At 43.6% G+C, this 20995-nt stretch overlaps 1 protein-coding gene and 1 pseudogene across 1 annotated transcript; one reads left to right on the top strand and one right to left on the bottom strand.

The window, feature by feature from the left end:
• LOC125155623 (60S ribosomal protein L12-like) overlaps window positions 1–8078 on the bottom strand; it is a 34347-nt pseudogene extending 26269 nt beyond the window's left edge.
• Window positions 8079–13021: 4943 nt separating this feature from the next.
• On the top strand, window positions 13022–14323 carry BECN2 (beclin 2). The gene has a single exon (XM_047841612.1). It carries the CDS (start codon window positions 13022–13024, stop codon window positions 14321–14323), a length of 1302 nt encoding a protein of 433 aa, XP_047697568.1.
• The last annotated feature ends 6672 nt before the right edge of the window (window positions 14324–20995 follow it).

Here is a 20995-nt window from a genome sequence, read left to right as displayed (position 1 = left end):
ATCTGAGAGACCACCAAGGATACCGATGCAAATGCACGAGGATTTATTTGCAAGCTCGAACTTGGGCCCAAGTATACCCGACGGAGCGGAGCAGGGACTTGGACCCCTAGGTTAAGAGGGGTAGCAGTTTTTTTTTTTAATTTTTTTTTTCAACGTTTATTTATTTTTGGGACAGAGAGAGACACAGCATGAATGGGGGAGGGGCAGAGAGAGAGGGAGACACAGAATCGGAAACAGGCTCCAGGCTCTGAGCCATCAGCCCAGAGCCTGACGCGGGGCTCGAACTCACGGACCGGAGATCGTGACCTGGCTGAAGTCGGACGCTTAACCGACTGCGCCACCCAGGCGCCCCGAGGGGTAGCAGTTTTATAGGGGCCAGTGGCCAATGAGATTGTAACACACACAGAAAGCTGCATTGTCATGTCAGTCCACACGCAGGTGGCCAATTGAATTACAATTTACCCTATAGTAACTGTTTGAACTAGCCTATCACTCTGGTCAGAAATGGCGCACAAGTTTGGCGGGCAAAAGGCGGGGTTTACATTCTTTGGCGGTTAGGGGTTCCTCATTCCTATATGAGCCGGTTTCCAGTAAGGGTGTGCTCAGCGGCTTGACTAGGGTAGGGGAGTGTCTTAAGCAATAAGCAGGTCATGTGGGGGTTATACATGAGACGGTGGGTGTAGCACAAACTGGAGTTAGTCTTGCTCTGCTTGCCCAGGGGTAGGGGATTTTGGTTAAATTCCTTGGGTCCCACACACTCTAGTCATTGTTAAAAATAAAAACTCATTTACATGAAAGTAAACCTCTATGTACACAGATACGTAAATTATAGAAAGGAAAAGTTAGTGAAGTTTCTGCAGCCAATTCCAATGTTTGTGTCAGAGGGGAGGGACATTGTCCACACCAACAAGCAATTCTCCAACACCAGCTGTGTGTCCTACATTCAACTCAATTCTGACACGATCTACCTGCATGTAGCCTCAGATCCTACAGGTTAAAAGCTCAGTCCTCCAAGTCTGTCCCTACCCCCGAGTTCAGACACCAATCATAATCTAGATTATCACCTGGGCTTCTGACTGACTGGCTGTAGACTGGAGGTTCTTACAACCCGATTTGGGTTTGATTAATTTACTAGAGTGGTTCACAGAACTTAGAGCAACATTTTACTTCCTAGATCACTGGGTTATTATAAAAGGCTAATACAAGTCAGGAACAGCCAGATGGAAATTTGCATGGAGCAAGGTATGGGGAAGGAGTATAGAGTTTCCATGATCTCTATGGGCACACCACTCTCCCTAAATGTCATGTGTTTACCAACCTGGAAGCTTTTCCAACCCTGTCCTTTTGAAATTTTATGGAGGCCTCATTACGTGTGCATGGTTGATGAACTCATTGTGCATTAGTGATTGATGAACCCCTCTACCCAGCTTAGAGGTCTAGGGGGCAGGACTGAAAGTTCCATTGCTCTAATCACATAATTGGCTCAGCTGGCACCCAGCTCCCATCCTTTGGCGGAGTCCGAAGGTTGCCTTATTAACATAGCAAAAGACACTTTGATCACTCTCCTCACTTAGGAATTCCAAGGGTTTTAGGAGGTCTGTGCCAGGAAGGGGGTCAAAGACCAGATATATATTCATTATAAATCACAATATCAGTTAGACAAAAGGGAACAAAAACTTGCCAGAAGGGGAGAGTTCAGAGGTAGAGAAGAGAGAAAGGGGGACTTATTCTATCTACCATTGCCTTAGAAGTACAGTAGGATCTTGGTTTGTGAGCACAATTCATTCCTGAAGCATGCTTGTAATCCAAAGCACTTGTTTAATTTCCCCATAAGAAATAATGGAAACTCAGACGATTCATTCCACAACCCAAAACTATTCATATAAAAATGATTGCAATACTGTAATATAATACAAAATAATAAAGAAAATACAAAATGTAAAGAAAAAGAAATTAATCTGCACTTCCTTTGAAAACCTTCGTGGCTGGTATGAGAGAGATAAGATAGAGGAGGGTTATTATTATTTTTAAAAATTTTTTTTAATGTTTATTTTTGAGAGAGAGAGAGACAGAGTGTGAACAGGGGAGTGGCAGAGACAGAGAGAGACACAGAATCCGAAGCAGGCTCCAGGCTCTGAGCTGTCAGCACAGAGCCCGACGCGGGGCTCGAACTCACAAGCTGTGAGATCACGACCTGAGCCGAAGTCGGACGCCCAACCGACTGAGCCATCCAGGCGCCCCGAGAGAGATGGGTTATTATGTAAGATGACTTTCACTATCACTAACAGAATCACTGCTATCTATTGGCTCAATGGAATCTTTTTCTTTTCATGCAAATTTAACAAGGAATCTATCCAATGATCCAAAACGAAGCAAAACTTACTCTAAATGGAAAAACAAAGGACTGTCCATACATGTTTTGAAGTGACAAAAAATATACTAGTGCCAGTTGTGGGCATGTTTTAACATTCTGAAAAAGCACTGATTCTGCCAAACATGGCAGCCTGAGGCCAAACATCCAAGCATGGGAGAAAATCACCCACAGTCCCACAGAGAGAGAAAGAGAGGGAAGAACCATTGGCTCAGTTGTGATCATGTGACATTCGATGTCACGTACTCCTTGCATGCAAGACACTGCTTGTTTATCAAGTTAAAATTTATTAGAAATGTTTGCTCTTCTCGGGAAAGACACAGAACAAATTACTCACAATCCAAGGTTTTACAGTATTTGAAATCTCTGTAGCAGTAAGTCTTCATATATTACTTAGGTGATACAATTAAGCAACATTTTTTTTTTTTTTTTTTAAATCGGGACAGGGGCACATAGGTGGCTCAGTTGGTTAAGTGGTCGACTTTGGCTCAGGTCATGATCTTGCAGTTCGTGGGTTCGAGCCCAGCATCAGGCTCTGTGCTGACAGCTCAGAGCCTGGAGCCTGTTTCAGATTCTGTGTCTCCCTCTATCTCTGCCCCTCCCCTGCTCATGTTCTGTCCCTCTCTCTCTCTCAAAAAGAAATAAACAGTAAAAAATTTTTAAAAAGAAAAATTGGGGCAGAATTCAACAGTTAATAGCAAAATGATAGTTACCTTCCAGAGTTGATATGACAGTGCAATCAGTCACCTCATGCATTTAGTCACATCACTGAGTGAGCTCCTGAGGGGCCGGGAACTAGCAAGCCAGGCGGTCCCTGACATAACAAAGCTCTCATGATGTTGGGAAAGACATGATAAACAGCTAAACCAAAAGTCACTAGTTGTGGATGGAATTAAGTTTGGTAAAGGTGCTCTAAGGGAGGGTGTCTGGGGAGCCCCACTGTACAGAATGGCCTCCTTGGGAGGTGAAGCCTAAACTGAGGCCCCAAGAGTGATGAGCTGCCCCCTTCCTGGGAAAAGGAAGGAGCAGACTCAGGGGGAGGGCTCAGCATGTTCCCGAGAGAAGAAGAAACTTTCCAGTACTGCATAACTGGGAACAAACAGTCTTCCAGAGCTGGTGAGGTTTCAGGCTGAATAAATTCCCAGACACCAGAGAAACAGGATGGGCGGGGTTGCATACTGTCAGAGGAGTTTCTTGATAGGCCACACCACCATGGTCAGCTGTCTTCAGGCCCAGTCTGACCCTAAATGCAGTAAATTTGGAAAACATTTCTGGCTAACTGCATGAAGGCCTGCTGTCCTTTCCTAGCCGGTTTCCAAACTGCCTTTCTATCCCATGTTCCATGTTTTTCACTTTCCTACTTTCCAGTGGTAAGGGATTAGTAAGCCCTGCAATGCTTCTTTATGCCAGAGCATCGTTTTTCATCCCAAGGGTTGCAAACACCTGCAAGGATGACTCAGGAGAGGAGAGGAGCCAGGGTTTTCTGGCAGAGGCATGTGGGAGCTGAGAAACAGGGTCACATTGTTTCCACTCTTCCTGAGGGTACTGGAGCAGTCTGATTGTATTTCCTCTGGATTCTGATCTGTGTCTCTTCCTGACTGTACTGTGTACTTACACAGGTGTGAAGGAGAGAGAGAAGGGGCTCTCAGCAGTGGCCATTTGCATCCTTAAGGCATCTGAGGCTGCCTTATTGATGCAGAACCCCCATCAGGACATCCATTCCTGGGAGGATCTGGGGCTCTTGTACCCAGGGCTCTGAAGAAATACTCAGTTGGCATTTTCTCTAAGTCCACTTTTCTATTCTAAGTCAATTATTGCTCTATTCATCAAAGACCAGAGTCATCATGTTTTAACGGAAAGCATGGTTTTTGATCAGGTGTCAAATATGCCTGGGCCCAAAGCCCAGCACCTGAGGGATTCTGACCCTCACCTGAGATCCTGTTGCTTGTTTCAGAAATATTAACATGAGGAAATAGATGTAAGGTAATTAACACTCTCTCGATTACTCAGCTTGTGCTGTGATAATAACTGCAAGTTTCAGGGGTTTACAACCCAAGCACACATTTCTCACTCCAAGTTTTGCAGGTTGGCTGGCCTGGGTTCCAGATGCCTTCTCACTTGGGAATGGAGGGGAAAGGAGTCGCTCCTCCATGGGATATGCTGTTCTCACGGTGGAAGACAGGAGCACAAAGGGCGGTGGGGGAAACTTGGGCTTGGAACTAGCACACTGTCACTTCAGCCCACAATCCACAGTCCAAAATAATTCCCATGTGGAAGAGAAAGATGAACATTTGCTTAACAATAATACAGTTGCCACACTAAACCAGGAACATGTCAGGTCCTCCAAAGTTGCTGGCCTCCACCCCTCCTCCCATGCCTACAGTAGGATTCAATGAATGCATGGCCGGAATGATAAGCCAGCCCTGTTGCCAGCCCAACTTTGAATGTCAAGCCAGCTGGCCAGTGTCCATTCTGGCCCCACAACCTTGACCTTCATCCTAGTCTTAGTGCCCTGAGCATCCCACCTGCCTCAGCTTCCTCATCCTTTCCAGACCCTCACCTCACTCTACTGTGTCGCATACCACGTCATCCTGTGTCCTGACAGCTGGTGGTAGCCCCCACTTTCTACCTTCTCCATGATCCCAACAGGCCACGGTCCATGTAGTTTCCTGCCATTCCAGGCCATTGTGGGCTCTGATTGCTAGGCCCATTGTGAGTGTGTACACAAGAATATGACATCAATCACCAACTTTGTCACTGAAAAAGACCGCTGAGCCTAAGGTAGCAAAATAGGTGAAAACATAGTCTGTGGTCATATGGTTATATCGCATGGCTATCTTTAAGAATAAGCCTATGCCTTTTAACAAATTCTGGTCCTCAAATTACTTCTCAGTGATATTATTGTGGGGGTTAGGAGAGAGTGTGGGGTGGGCACAAGAATTAGTTGGCAACCTGGCCTAATAAGAGGTGGAAAATGTATAATAAGTGAGGTTGTGAGGACTTTGAATATCACTTTTTCCAAGTCCCTTATTTTACAAATAAGAAAACTGAGAGGTACAGAGAAGAACTTTCTATAGTAAATTATGCAAAGAAACCAAGCCCCTTGAGTCCTGGGCCAAATCTCTTCCCACTGCATCAGAACAAAATGGAAAAAATCTTTAGGCCATCAAATGTCCTGAACCCCAGAATAGGCTATAAGAGGGAGGCTATGTTAATTTAGTCTTCGATTGAGAAGATGTTAAATGGGGCCAATGGCATGGACAAAGGCATCAGAAGCAGTAGGCATTGTCCAGGGGTGGGGAGCCTTTGGGCTTCAGCCGGTTTGGCCTTAGGTATAAAATACAGTCCTGCCTGGGAGCATTCAGGATCTTGAAGGGACTGTTTCAAGACATCAAGACTTTGGCTGCTTTCTGAGGACTTTCCTTTCCTTGCTAATGCTTATGAGGACGATAAAAACAAAGGTCTGAGCCTAAATATTGATGGTGGTGCTTTCCTTGTTCATATAGCAAAAGTCTTGGGGGATGAGTGATCTTCACAGTCTTCTGAGGGAATGACATGTCATCATCAGGAATTTCTAAAGGCATTCCTTGTGACAACGGAGAGTAATTCAGGACATGCGATAAATTGCTACTCCTAGATTTTCAGTCTAATTATCAAATCATTATGATTAGCAGGCAGTTCTCTGAAAAGAAAATTACCTGTATATTTTAGTAGAATGAGCTGTCCCCTGGAGGGAATTATTTCAGTCAGAGTCATGGTGTCTAGAAGCCCTTCCATAGGAATGAAAACAAAAAGAAAGAAGAAAATAAGGAGCAAAATGGATGAATGGGTGCCAAGGATACAAGATAGATTTTCAACAATATTGTCAAGAGACATTTAGTGCATTGGAAGGGCAGATATGGCACACGTCAACCACCAAGACCAATGGATGCAGGTGCCAGTGCATAGGTGAGAAGTTTCAGTACCCACAGGCAGATTGACTTGGAACGTTCTGCCCTTCAACTGGCATTGACTGCCAACATTTTAATATTGATTATAAAGAGTTAATGTTCTGTAATGCCCAGTAGCCAAAAGTCTATTTGTAGAAATTCTGTGAATCTTTTTGCAAAGAATATTTGTTTTATGCAAACACGTTAGCTCTGCATAAATCTATATTTTATTTTTCTGGCATGGCGTTAGATGGGGATTAGTGGGGAGTGGCAGGAGGGGGGAGCTCCAGTCTCTCAGGCAGAGCACTTCCATGCATTAGTAATGCATGCAGAATCTAGCAACAGTTTACTGAACATTTACTTGACACTACATGCTGTGAAGAGCACAGAAGGAGTATGGTGTAGATGCCTTTGCCCACAACAGCTATTGTGAGCAATGGCTCATTGCTAGCGTTGCATCCGTTTCACAGAATTTAACTAAGCAGACTGTGAAGTTAAGTGGCTTCCTAAATCAGCATCTGACCTGGGACAGAAAGCCAGAGCCTTGACTCTTTTGATGGTTTGAGTCTTAAAAACTATCCCCACTGCAGCTTATTGTGATTAACTTCTGTGGAGTCTCACCAGCAAGGAGGATGTTGGCTAGTCTGACGCAAAGCAAAATGAAGTAAAGCTTCAAATTTCTTTTAGAAATTTCTTATGTGAACCAGAAATCTGGGCTCCCCTGTAACGATGAGCATTGCCTTCCCATCCTGTGTGAGTCACTTCTGGGCCCGCAGGTGTCTGGCCTCTGCAGCCACAAGAGTCCTTCCTCAGACGCTTACATCGCCACACTGGTGTTTGTGAGGCCACAGTCAAAGTATGTGGAGGTTTACAAAGGAGACAGGGGACATCTGAGGCCCATAAGCCAGTGCAACCTTGAGGTTTTTAAACCGTGGTAAGACACATCACACAAAAATTTTTTGCTTTAATCATAGCAAACAGAGGCATATTTGCTTAGCATTTTTGAGCTGTGGCTATTTTTTTCTAGTTAATATGGGTCTTGCTCTTTGAGCCCATCTGAGAGTCCTGGGGCATTTTAAATCTCCAGGAAAGTTTGTAATAGCTATCTTATCACCCCAGGGGCACTGCAGAGAGATAGTGGCTTTAGAGAGGTCCTTTGATTTCTTTTTCATTTTTATTTATTTAGTTAGTCCTTATTTATTTATTTATTTAGTTAGTTAGTCCTTTGTATTTCTTACCTGGCTGAGCATTCCACTGTATCACTATTGATGTCATGAGGGTGGCGGCCACCAACATTGCAGCCCACAGACTGGGAGGTTCCGAAAATCTCTTTAATGGTTCCAGAGAGTTCTCTGGATCAGTGCCACATCTGTTGGGCAACATTGACGATCTCATCAAAAGTGATATTTCTACTGTGCTTAATATTTTTCTGCTTCTTTCTGTCTCTTGGCGGTTCCTTGAGGGCTTCGATAATCAGGGCAGAGACAGAAGGTGCCATTTCTATCTGGGCCTGTCTGTTCTGAATGGTCGGTTTCACTGTAATCCTCAAACCCTTTCAATCACCTGTTACCTTGGCGATGTCATCACCAACATTTTTTGGAGACAGAGCCTGCGGGCTGATTTTTGGGGCCAGGGCAGACGTGACACCGACTTCACCACCGGTGCACCTCAGGTATATGACTTTGACCTCATTGTGGTCGAACTTAGGCAGCATGGTGGAGGTAGTTGGTGTTGGATGAACCTGGATTAGGGACAACCCAAGACAGTTGCAACATGGCCTCCTCTGAGCTGAAAGTCAAAAGCTGTTTTTTAAAGCTTATTTATTAATTTTGAGACAGAGAGAGAGAGAGCATGAGCAGGGGAGGGACAGAGAGAGAGAGAATCCCAAGCAGGGCTCTTAACCTCCTGAGCCACCCAGGTACCCCATCTAAGAGAATTTAGAGGACCTGTTCCAGGAAGGGAGCTATCACCATAGATAACTATAGTATAATATGAACGAGAAGAAGCAGATAGGGACAAATTTTCTTTTTACATTTTTTAAAATGTTAATTTATTTTTTGAGAGAGAAAGACAGAGCATGAGTGGGAGAGGGGCAGAGAGAGGGAAACACAGAATCTGAAGCAGGATCCAGGCTCTGAGATGTCAGCACAGAGCCCCCACACGGGGCTCAAAATCATGAACTGTGAGATTATAACCTGAGCTGAAGCTGGTCGCTTAACAGACTGAGCCATCCAAGCACCCTACACAGGGAAGAATTTTTAGCAAAGTCTATTTGTTAAAATTCCTCTCTGTGTTCCATTGTTTCTGAATAGCCTAGCAAACACTTGTTTACCAAACATTTACCCTTTTTCATCTTCCTGTGCATTGTTTTCCTTCCCTTAAAAATCCCAGATCGGGGCGCCTGGGTGGCGCAGTCGGTTAAGCATCCGACTTCAGCCAGGTCACGATCTCGCTGTCCGTGAGTTCGAGCCCCGCGTCGGGCTCTGGGCTGATGGCTCAGAGCCTGGAGCCTGTTTCCGATTCTGTGTCTCCCTCTCTCTCTGCCCCTCCCCCGTTCATGCTCTGTCTCTCTCTGTCCCAAAAATAAATAAATGTTAAGAAAAAAATTAAAAAAAAAAAATCCCAGATCCCAAACCCCTTTTCCTTAGTTCAGGATGACTTATATACCTCATTTTTGCCTATCTTTGGAATTTAATGTTTCTGTGGATTCCCCATATGTACGAAATTAAATGTTACTGTCTCATGTCAATTTTTTAATTCATTTTTTAAAATCTTTATTTATTTATTTTTGAGAGAGAGACAGAATGCAAGCAGGGGAGGAACAGAGAAAAAGGGAGGCACAGAATCTGAAGCAGACTCCAGGCTCTGAACTGTCAGCACAGAGCCCAATGCAGGGCTTGAACCCACAAACCATGAGATCATGACCTGAGTTGAAGTCGAATGCTTAGCCAACTAAGCCACCTGGGTGCCCCTGTCTTATCTCAATTTAATTCTTAGGCATACTAGAAGAACCATGAAGGGCAGATAAAATTTTTCCTCCCCACATGTGCAACCATCACCACCATTCATCTCCAGAACTTCCCAAATTAAAACTCTGTACCCATTAAACACTAACACTAGAATATTCTGACACTAACTAGCATTCTGCTCCCAATTCCAGTGTGTGGGTATTTTCCTCACATCAAACAATTCTGACATCAAATGATTCCCTTGACCCCTCCTCAGATTTTATTAATTTCCTAGAAGAGCTCACAGAACTCAGGAAAACATTTACCTACTAGATTACCAGTTTATTATAAAAGAATATAACTCAGGAGCGGCCAGATGAAAGAGATGCATATAGCAATGTATGTGGGAAGCATGTGAGCCTTTCATGCCCTCTCCAGGCTCACCACTCTCCCCAAATTGCCATGGGTTCACCAACCCAGAGCTTCCCTGAACCCACTCCTTTTTGTGTTTTCATGGAGGCTTCATTACATAAGCACAGGTGATTAAATCAATGGCCATTGGTGATCCATTTAACCTCCAGCCTCACACCCCTCTGGAGGTCAGGGGGATGGAACTAAATGTTCCAACCCTCCAATCACATGGTTGGTTCTCCTAACAACAGGCCCTATCCTTAGGTGCTTTCTGATAGTCACTTCATTAACATAACAAACGGCACCTTGATTGTTTTCATTGCTTAAGACACTCCAAGGGTTTAGGAGCTCTGTGGCATGAACAGAGAAGATCATGTATATATTTCTTATGTAAAGTATAACATCACAGTGATTTATAGAGAGAACCCTTCTTCCCTCAGCCCCTGGCAACCACCGTTCTGCTTTCTGTCTCTATGAATTGTATTTGATTACTCCAGGTACTTCATTTAAATGGAATCATATAATATTTGTCCTTTTGTGATTGGCTTATTTCATTTAGCATAATGTCTTCAAGTTTGATCCAGGTTGTTGCATGAGTCAAAATTTCCTCCCTTTTTAAGGCCATACTTCATTGTATGTATATACCACATTTTGTTTAGCCATTTATTCACCAATGGGTATGTGGGTTGCTTCTACCTTTTGACTATGATGAATGATGCTTCTATGACCATGGGTGTACAAAGCCTTGAATTTTTAAAGGAGATTTTTATTCACACTTTGCAAGCTTCAGAAAAATTTAGTTGTCTATCTCAAAGACAGATTTTTATTTTTTAAAATTCAGATCTTTTGAGTGGCTCAGTGGGTTAAGCATCTATCTCTTGATTTTGGTTCAGGTCACGATCTCACAGTTCATGGTTCATGAGTTTGAGCTCCCTCCTATTGGGCTCTGTGCTAACAGCATGGAGACTGCTTGGGATCTCTCTCTGCCCCTCTACTACTTTATTTCTCTCTCTCAAAATAAATAAATAAACAAAAAAAATCAGAATCTCTTGGTGGGACAAGGTTCAGCAGGGTGGAAAAGGAAGATCAGAGATCCAGGAGAATCAGAGACAACAATCCTCTGGAATCCAAATAAGGACTTTGTTTTCCTCTTTCCACAAGGAAAGGATAGCAATCACTTCGAATGTTAAACAATGAGTCCCAATTTGGAAGAGAACAGAAAAGATGTTTTGAAATGTGCTATTTAAGAATACACTGCTAATCTTAGCAAGAACAATTTTATTCCGTTAATTATGGAGACAGATGCCAGATTGCAAAGGTTGAAAGAGGTCTGATGAGCATATGGAAACAGTGAGAAGTAGTTAACTTCTCTTTTGAGAAGTTCAAGGTTCACAAGGAGGAGAAAGCCAGACTATGGCCACATAAGAGACTGGTGATGAGAGGAAACTAATGTCAGTCTGAGGTTCTAAACATCATCTTGTTTAATCATCAAAGCAATTCTCTTAGGATGGCTTCTGTTTAATTCATTTTCAGATGAAAAATCTGAGCATCAAGACGTTTAAGCAACTTGTTAAGTTAAGCAAAATTAGAACCCAAGACCGACTCCAGAATACTGTGTCACATGCCAGGAGGTTGTTTGTTTCAGGATGTATAGTGGAAAGATGATTATAGATCATGGGGAGCAAGTCCTCTGTTGTGTCTATTTCATGCACACCCTTCGACTACCTCTTGTATTTACTCCTCTGGTCTGATATCCTGACTGCTATACTCCTTCAACCTCTGAGAAGAGAAACACATCAGCTCTCCCACCTTTTTGCTGTGTCTCCCTCCCACGCCCACCCTTCCTTACCAGTATGCGTTGAAGTCAACCTTCCTAACCACTTCCCTGCTGGCACCTTCTCTCCTGCCTCCCTGGTTTAGTCTTGCTTGCTTGACAACACGCATTCAGGTGAGTGACTGACATGTATACCTGATATGTACACATGACAGCCAGTCTCATGTGGACCTTTACAAATGAAGAGCAATCACACCACTTCTCTCCTCTATTCAATCTCCTACTCACTGAGGTAACTCTCACACACATCTCTTCCCCATCTTCACTTTTTGCTGAAGAACTTGCTTCTTATTCCACTGCGATTAAATTTAGCAACACAGATAACATTTGTGACCTTGTTATGAGGACTTTCTATAGAGCGCTGAAATTAAAGTTGAATTATGGTGGCTTTAAGAGAGAACAGAAGGAGAAGAACTGGAGACAATAGGTACAGACAAGTCTTTCCTAGAGGTTTATGACAAAGCCCAAGAAAAGGAACAAAGTTTGAACAGGGAAGAGAGGACAAGGCAACTTATCTAAGTGCTGATGATACAGTAGTACATAAAACCCCTGCTCCCAATCCTTAGAATCCTCTTCACTCTTGGGCTTCTCAAGCCCTCCCAAAGGAGACCCAAGAATGAGGACATAAGAATTGGGGGGAAGATCTCCAGAAATCAGGGATTTCCTTCCTAGCTGAAAATGACACTCCGGTTCCATTCATTCCTTCACTAAAGGAAAGCTCCAACAGACTGATTCTGGATTATCCAGGAGGCATCATTCAGTTGTTAGATAAACCACAGTCTGAAACAATCTCTATTCCCCTTCAGCTATGTCTCCTTAGCTTGTCTCTCTGGGCTGAATCGAACCCAAAGCCAGGTATGGCTTGAATTTGTTTGGTTTTGTTGGGTGGGTAATTAAAATGAAGTTCAGCCATTAGCAATGAATATGCTTTGCCATTCTACTCCCAAGGATGAATCAGGACTCAGAATTGACCATGACATTGAAAGCAATTCCAAACTTATTCTGCTGTTCCCCAACTCTTTGGGGAGAGGTATCAGGGTGAGGAAAGGCATAATTTGTGTAGTAGATCCTTTGCAATCATTACTCCAGGCATCATGGAGAAGCCATGGGTAAAGGTAGCAGGAAATTGGGAGAGAAGCTGGGAAAATGGGCAGAGGCCCTGGTGTCAGGTTAAGGTGATGGGATTTTATTTTAAGGTAAGACAAGAGCATTAAACCATTTTAAGGAGGGAAGTGCCACGATCAGGACTTAGTTTAGAAGTACTCTTAAGATATGCCTTGGAAATGTTAAAGGACAAAGTGAGATGATCAGATTTGCCTTCTAGAAAGAATTACTTGTCTAAAAGGAGCTAAAGGAACCCTAGAGTATCTAAGGAGGGCACCAAAGTAAGCTGTTAAGAAGAGCAACAAGATGAGATATGCATTTTGAAGGAATTACTCCTCTAAAGAAGTTTAAAAAGGTATAAATGGACAGGTAAGTGGGGAGCCAGAGGAAACTTAGAATCAAAGTAAGAGCCAAGGCCTCCACCATGTTCCCCATCCGCTTCATTTGCCAGTGCTGCAAGCAGCCGCTAAAGCTGAATCAGTCCATGGAGACCTCAGGTCTTGAGACCACCCAAGAACCTACAGCTTCCACACTCTCAGCTCAGTGGGAGCCAGGAGAAACCCTGGAAAGAGGCCCTGCCTCCAAGGCAGAGACAGATACTGAGAAGCTGCAGGATAGTACCTCCTGCTCCACCCTCCCTGGAGATGATGGCAAGATGTCCAGGGACAGTTCTAGCAACTTCATCTTACTTGGAGAGTTTGCCCCTACAAGTATGCTCAGTAACGCCCAGAAGACTGCTGGGGACATTTTTGACATCCTGACTGGTGAAAGAGATGTGGACCACGCCCTGTGTGAGGACTGTACTGACAAACTTTTAGAGGAGCTGGACACCCAACTCATTCTCACAGAAACAGAGAACCAGAACTACAAACATTGGAGGAAGAGAATACATGACGGGGAGCTGGAGACACTGCAGGAGGAGCTGGAGGGCCTGGAGCTGGAGGAAGCAAGGCTGGCTCAAGAGCTGGAGGAGGTGGAGAAGAACCAAAAAAGAGTAGCAGAGGATCTTGAGGCAGCCAGAGCAGAGACTCAAGTGCTGGACCAGCAGGATGAGCAGCACTGGAGGGACTACAGTCACTTACAATGGCAGCAACTGGAACTGCAGGATGAGCTGACCAGCAGGAGGAACCAGCTGGTACGTGCCCAGATCCAGTGGGACTGGCTGAAGAAGACCAATGTTTTCAGTGCCACCTTTGAGATCAGGGATGATGGCCCTGTGGGCATCATCAATAGCTTCAGATTGGGCTGCCTCCCCACTGTCCCTGTGAGCTGGAATGAGATCAACATGGCCTGGGGACAGACAGCCTTGCTACTTCATGCCCTGTCCAACAAGATTGGGCTGGAGTTTCAGAGGTATCAACTCTTCCCCTGTGGAAACCGGTCCTATCTGAAGTCTTTAACAGATGACACCATTGAGCTGCCATTGTTCTGCATCACGGGGCAGATTACTTGCTTGGATGTCAAATTTGACCTCGCAATGATGGCTTTTTTGGACTGCATGCAGCAGTTCAAGGAAGAGGCTGAGAAAGGCAAGTGGGGTCTCTGCCTGCCCTGCAAGATTCATGTGGAAAATGGCCTGATGGAAGACTCTGGAAGCACTGGTGAGTTCTATTCCATCAGAACCTGCCTGAACACGGAGGAGCAGTGGACAAAGGCACTCAAGCTCATGCTTATAAATTTTAAGTGTAGTCTTGCTTGGCTGTCTTTAAAATATTGTCAAAAATAACTTTCTATGAGGGAGAGAGATTTTTTTTGCTTTAAACTATTTGTGACCATATCACAATTGTAAAATTGGAAGAGATAACATGCTTATAACTTTAAAAAGTTAATGGCAACAGGGGCACCTGGGTGGCTCAGTTGGTTGGGTGGCCACCTATAGCTCAGGTCATGATCTTGCGGTCTGTGGGCTCTGGCTGGCCACTCGGAGCCTGGATCCTGCTTCCAATTCTGTGTGTATGTCTTCTCTCTCTGTCCCTCCCCAGCTTTCACTGTCTCTCAATAAATTAACATTTAAAAAAAGGGATCAAGAGATGCAGAGGGAAAGCACTGGGGTGGGGCTGGAGGAAGGTGGGGGGTGGGGAGAACGAGAAAGCTGGAATCTTCATAAAGTGTCTGGGTCACTAATGTATGTAGCAGGACTTTATGGGGAGGGTGAATATTCGAAGATTAAGTTTTTGCTGCGATATATAGTGTAAACCCCTCCTTCATCCCTGAGAAACTTTCAATAAACTTCTATACATTCTTCAATGATTTAAAGTGAGAAGTGTGTCCTATTCGGCTGTGCCTTTATGTTGAGACCAACCTGGTGGGGTTGTGTGGTCAAAGAGGATGATAACATCTTGGCTGATAAGTCAATCCAATCATCAGTTAAGAGTCGTCAGATGAAGTCTTACAGAGACCTAAAGATTTAAAAGGAGTCAGAGAACTTTTTTAAAAATGCAAGTTGCAGGGCACCTGGGTGGCTCAGTCGGTTAAGCATCCGTCTCTTGGTTTCCGCTCAGGTCATGATCTCAAGGTTTGTGAGTTCGAGCCCTGAATCAGGATCTGTGCTGATAGCTCAGAGCCTGCCTTGGATTCTCTGTCTCTTTCTCTCTGTCCCTCCCTGTGTGTGTCTCTCTCTCAAACATTTAAAAAAGATGCATCATTCAACTGTTGTTCCATTGCTCTCAAGACAAAATTCAACCCTGGGTCTCCCTGTGTGTCTCCAGGCTCACCTCACACTTCTTCCAGCACCCTCTTATTCCAATACATGCTAAGTCCAAATTTCCTCTGCCTTTTGCCTAAGCTGTTGCTTATCTGCAAGATCTTTTAACCAAACAACTCCCTGAGAGCTATGTTAGCTTTGTAGTCCATAGATAGTGCCTGTAATAGCTACGGCTGCCATACATACTATCTATAAATAGAAGTCATTGTGGAAAATGAGAAAAGGAAGATGCTTAAATATTTTTTAAATTTATTTTTGAGAGAGCACGTGGGAGTGGGGAAGGGGCAGTGAGAGAGAGAGAATCTGAGGCTGACTCTGTGCTGATAGCAGAGAGCCCAATGTGGGCTCAAACTCAGGAACCGTGAGATCATAACCTGAGCCAAAATCCAACATTTAACTGAGTCATCCAGGTGCCCTGGAAAGTGAAAAACTTGTCATACACTAAGAGACTAGGAGATTGGTTAAATAAATTAAGGTCTAAGCCTATGATGGAATATCATGTAGGTATTAGGATGTTAAGAGGAATATTTAATTAACATAACATTTGATGACAATACTTGTATAAATATATTAACTAAAAAGATTAAGTTATAAAACATAATATGAAAACTCAGAAAAGTAGGAAAAAATTTTTTAAAAAATGTATTCTTTGAATATAAAGGTACTGCCATAAGTTTTGGGTTTTAAAAAACTCTCCATTTGAGATTAGGAAAGAGACAGGATACTGGTTACTGGCTATCAGCATTTCTATTTAACATGTGTTGATGCTAGCCAGTACAATATATAAAAAAAATTAAAGGGATAGAGACTAAAAGGGAAAAAATAAAATTGTTGGGGTGCCTGGGTGGTCAAACGTCCGATTTCGCCTCAGGTCATGATCTTGTGGTTTCCTGAGTTCGAGCCCCATGTCTGTGCTGACAGCTCGGAGCCTGGATCCCACTTCGGATTCTGTGTCTCCTTCTCTCTCTGTTCCTCCCCCACTCACACTCTGTCTCACTGTCTCTCTCAAAAATAAAAAATAAATTTTAATAAAAAAATTATTTTCATATGAAATAACTATGACAATATCTAAATAAAACAACAGATAAATCATTAGAATTAATAAGTGAATTAAGAATTCAGTGACTACAAAGTCAATACAAAAATAAAATGTATTTTTATATAAAGGCAACAATTAGAAAAAGAATTTTGAAACAGTTCAAACTGTCAAATACCTAAGAATAACCCGACAAGGTCCTTAGCATAGGAAACATGTTATCAATTGCCTGTAGAGCAAGAGTTGGAAATTTTTTTTCTTTAAAAGGCCAAATAGTAAATATTTTAGGATTTTTGGTCCATGTGATCCCTGTTGCAACTACTCAGTTGTAGCAACTACTCAATTGTGCTATTAAAGAGTAAAACCAGCCACAGAAAATACACAAATGAATGGGCATAGCTGTGTTCTAGCGAAACTATATTAATCAAAACAGAAGGCTGTATTTGGCCCTTGGGCCATGGTTTGCTGCCCCTTCACCTAGATGAAAGCTTTCATGGAGTCATGGGTTATGTACATCTCATTTACACTGTGTCCCTAACTTCACAATGCCCACCACTAGTCAACGCTCAATGCATAACTGAATGAATAAATCACCGAATTATACTGAGTGATGGGATTATGGGAAATTTTATTTTCTTCTTCATGGCTTATAAATATTCTCTGGTCTATATGTATTTGTCTTAGGATAAAAGAAATTAGGGGATGTGACTAGACATCAAGTTAACCTGCTGTTACATCATTCTGTCCCATTTTGTGATGGTCCATCTCCTTCCCTTCTCCCATCCCCCACTTCCCACCAAATTTCTCATACAGGCAAATATTTTCCAGTGAAATAATTTGAATGGCATAAACTAGTGGACGAAGAGATTTTAGGCACCTGCAATAAAAGGTAAATCAGTTTTTAGGTTTTCCTTTTACATGTGTGTTGTAAGAACACAATATGAGTTTTCCCCTCTTATTGGATTTTAAGTGTGCATTATAACATTGTTAACTATAGACACAATATTGTCATGCTAATCACGAGAACGTAATCACCTTGCACAATTGAAACTATACCCATTGAATAGCAACTCCCCATCTCCCTGCTAGTCCCTGGCAACCACCATTCTATTCTATTTGTATGTGTCTGACTTAGACACCTCATAAAGGTGGAGTCATAACTATGGAATTATGAGGCAGTATTTGTCCTTCTGTGACTGACTTAGATAACTCACATTTATTATTTATTTATTTATTTATTTATTTATTTATTTTATTTGTTTATTTTGAGAGACAGAGACAGTGTGAGTGGGGAAGGCGCAGAAAGAGGGAGAAAGAGAATCCCAAGCAGGCTCCATGCTGCCAGCACAGAGCCTGATGTGGGTCTTGAACTCACAAAACTGTGAGATCATGACCTGAGCCAAAACCAAGAGTCAGACTCTTAGCCTACTGAGCCACCCAGGTGCTCCTATTTTTTTTTTTTTTAGTTTATTTATTTATTTTGAGAGAGAGCGCATGCAAGCACAGGAGGGACAAAGGGAGAGGGAGAGAGGGAGAATCCCAAGCAGGCTCCTTACTGTCAGCACAGAACCTGATGAGATGGAATTCAGGAACCATGGGATCATGACCTGAACCGAAATCAAGAGTCAATACTCAACTGATTGAGCCACCCAGGTGTCCTGATAAATCACTTTTAGGAGAGACATTCTGGGGTAATTGGGTGGCTTAGCTGGTTAAGCATGTGGCTCTTGATTTCTGCTCAGGTCATGATCTCATGGTTCATGGGATCGGGCCCCACATCAGGCTCCATGCTGACAGTGCAGAGCCTGCTTGGGATTCTCTCTCTCCCTTTCTCTCTGCTCCTCCCCTGCTTATGTCTCTCTCTCCAAATAAATGAATAAAACTTAAAGAAAGAAAAGAGACATTCTGGTCTCCTCAAAGTGATATCTGGAATAGCTGCACAGCATCACCTATGAACATGTAAGAAATGCAAACTTTAAGGCCCATCCCAGATTTACTTAATCATAATCTTTATTTTAGTAGAGACAGATGAAGATAGAAAGGCACAGTCATGGAACAGCCAGGAGCTCAGTGTATACAGGGGGTTGGGGGCAGGGGTTGCTGTTGAGAGAAGATAGAAAGATAGGAAAGAGCACTGTCTTGGAGGGCCATCGATGTGATGCCAAGGAGTTTAAATTTCTAGTCAGTGGAGCGCCACCCATCCCCACCCACCTTGGCCATGGTACACAAGCCCCCGGAAGTCACAGATTCACTTTTGGAAGCAGTGTAGATTATAGAGGATTGAACACTGGTCAAGTTTGCAAGTGGGGAGTGGGGTATCCTCAAAAACACCAGCCCTACCCATGAAATGGCAGGCGACTGTTACAAGATTAAGCAAATGACCAGAAGTGAGAAAGAGAAAAGGGGAAGAGGTTTCCAAACAGGCAAGAGAAGAAAGAAAGTGCCTAATGGCACTTAAGAGGTTTTTGCTGGTTTTGATGCGAGGATGCTCAGAGCAGTAAGGCCGAGATCCAGCTGGCAATAGATGGGAGAGTGAAAGGAAAAGAATTAGAGACGATGAATACAGACAATTCTTTGAGACCTTTGACAAGGACATAGATGAAGCAGAAGCTTTGAAATGAGGACAGATCTGAGAATTTTTATAGTATAAGAGGACAGTTGTAGGGAAAGGATACCAATACAGCATGTGTATGACATAAATTGATAATGTGAGACAAGAAAGTAGAAGTCAAACCATGAAGGAGGTTGGGAGGACTGCTCTTGGACAGGAGGAAATATGTCCCTCGGATGAGGTGGGAGGGAGTGAAGATACAGATCATTTGTGGTAGGAGTGTGGGTTAACAGGAAGCAGCTCAGGCGGCTTTGAGGAGGCTGGTGGAGGGATGGTGCACATGGTGGGTGAACAGGGATTGTGAAGGAAAGTGCAAACCAAGGTCCAAAGCCTGCAGTAAATGAGGGGGAGTGCGGGCCATGGATGACAGGTGGAAGAAGGTAGGAGGTTTATTATGGAGCAGGGACCATAAAGAGGACCGCACTGAGATTCAAGACCAGAAGGAAGAATCTGAATAAAGACAGTGGAGGGAAGTGAGTGGTTATGGTATGTGAGAGGAGAGCTCTCAGAAGTGCTGGTGTTGGACCTGTGGCCAAGGATGACAGACAGGAGGCCTGCCTGGCCTGCCTGCCCTCATGTTTATGACCAGTAGAGACCGAGGTTTCCACTGATGTTGGGACTGGCAGTTGCGCTCACACCTTCTTTGCTCCATTGCTCCAAGAGGAAGGTGCTAAGAAGGTGGTCTGGGACCTTTGATTTGAGCTCACTGGAGAGTGAGGAGGGCCATTTGGGTCCTGGACATTTAGCACCCACAGTTGATCCCTAGAGCTCTGGGGGTTTGTAGAGAAGAGTCAAAGAGGTCTGATGCCCTAGAGAGAAAAAATAACCCTTAACTAGAATTTCCCTCAAGCACTTGGGAGGAGGTTGGTTGAATCCCAGATGGTTGCCTCCTGATGGAATCCCAGTGGCTCCCAGTGACCACTAAGTAGTTCTATCCACAGATAGAACTCTCTTATGTAGGAGAAAATGGTCTAGCTTCTAGACAATGTCTTGGAGCAGAGCTTGCTACAGGGAGCTAGACAGGGGTTGAAGTCCATTGACATGGCTAAAGAGCCATGGATAGTCTACAGATATGAACAGCAAAGAGGAAACAAGTCTTGAGGAGAGTTCTTCTCAGTCTGGGTCATCTCAGGAGAGACATTTTTTTTTTCAACTTTTTTTTTTAATTTATTTTTGGGACAGAGAGAGACAGAGCATGAATGGGGGAGGGGCAGAGAGAGAGAGGGAGACACAGAATCGGAAACAGGCTCCAGGCTCTGAGCCATCAGCCCAGAGCCTGACGCGGGGCTCGAACTCACGGACCGCGAGATCGTGACCTGGCTGAAGTCGGACGCTTAACCGACTGCGCCACCCAGGCGCCCCAGGAGAGACATTTAAACTCAGAACTGCACACTCAAATGTCCTTAGCTAGCGCCAAGATGGTAACAATGTCTGACTTGGCACGTGTCTTACCTAAAGGGGTCACAGGTTTTGCAGCTCCAACCAGTTTCAACCTGCAATCCAGGTCCCTGTATCAAATCTTCCAACTTTTCTGGAGAACCTAGATATCTGGATTTAAATAAGAAATCCCGGGGGTACCTGGGTGGCTCAGTCGGTAGAGCATCTGACTTTGGCTCAGGTCATGATCTCACAGCTTGTGAGTTTGAGCCCCATGTCGGGCTCTGTGCTGACAGCTCAGAGCCTGGAGCCCGCTTCAGATTATGTGTTTCCCTCTTTCTCTGCCCCTCCCCCGCTCACACTTTGTCTCTCTCTCTTTCTCAAGAAAAATAAAACACTAAAATTTTTTTTATATAAATAAGAAATCCCTTGGTTTCTAAATCACAACACCTAATGAAAATATTGGAAAACATTTTGAATCAAATAAAACAGTTATGGGACCACATGTGACACTATGGCCATTAATTTCTAACCTATGGCTTATTTCACATGGTTGGCCTGAGAAGTAACGATATAAAGTTTATGAAAGACTTTTGTCAGTGAAAAAAATCCTATAAGAACAAGTTATTTTTTCTTGACAAGGTTAACTGGAATAAAGAGAAGAGATCTC

The sequence above is a fragment of the Prionailurus viverrinus genome, chromosome F1 (assembly GCF_022837055.1).
Source record: "Prionailurus viverrinus isolate Anna chromosome F1, UM_Priviv_1.0, whole genome shotgun sequence".
In the NCBI taxonomy this organism is placed as follows: domain Eukaryota; kingdom Metazoa; phylum Chordata; class Mammalia; order Carnivora; family Felidae; genus Prionailurus; species Prionailurus viverrinus.
Note: the sequence above shows the minus strand (reverse complement) of the source record. Positions and strands in the feature narration are given on the sequence as shown.

Bases quoted from the DNA above. Each gene is read 5' to 3' on its own strand.
- BECN2 (XM_047841612.1), top strand. From the start codon at position 13,022: ATGTTCCCCATCCGCTTCATTTGCCAGTGCTGCAAGCAGCCGCTAAAG.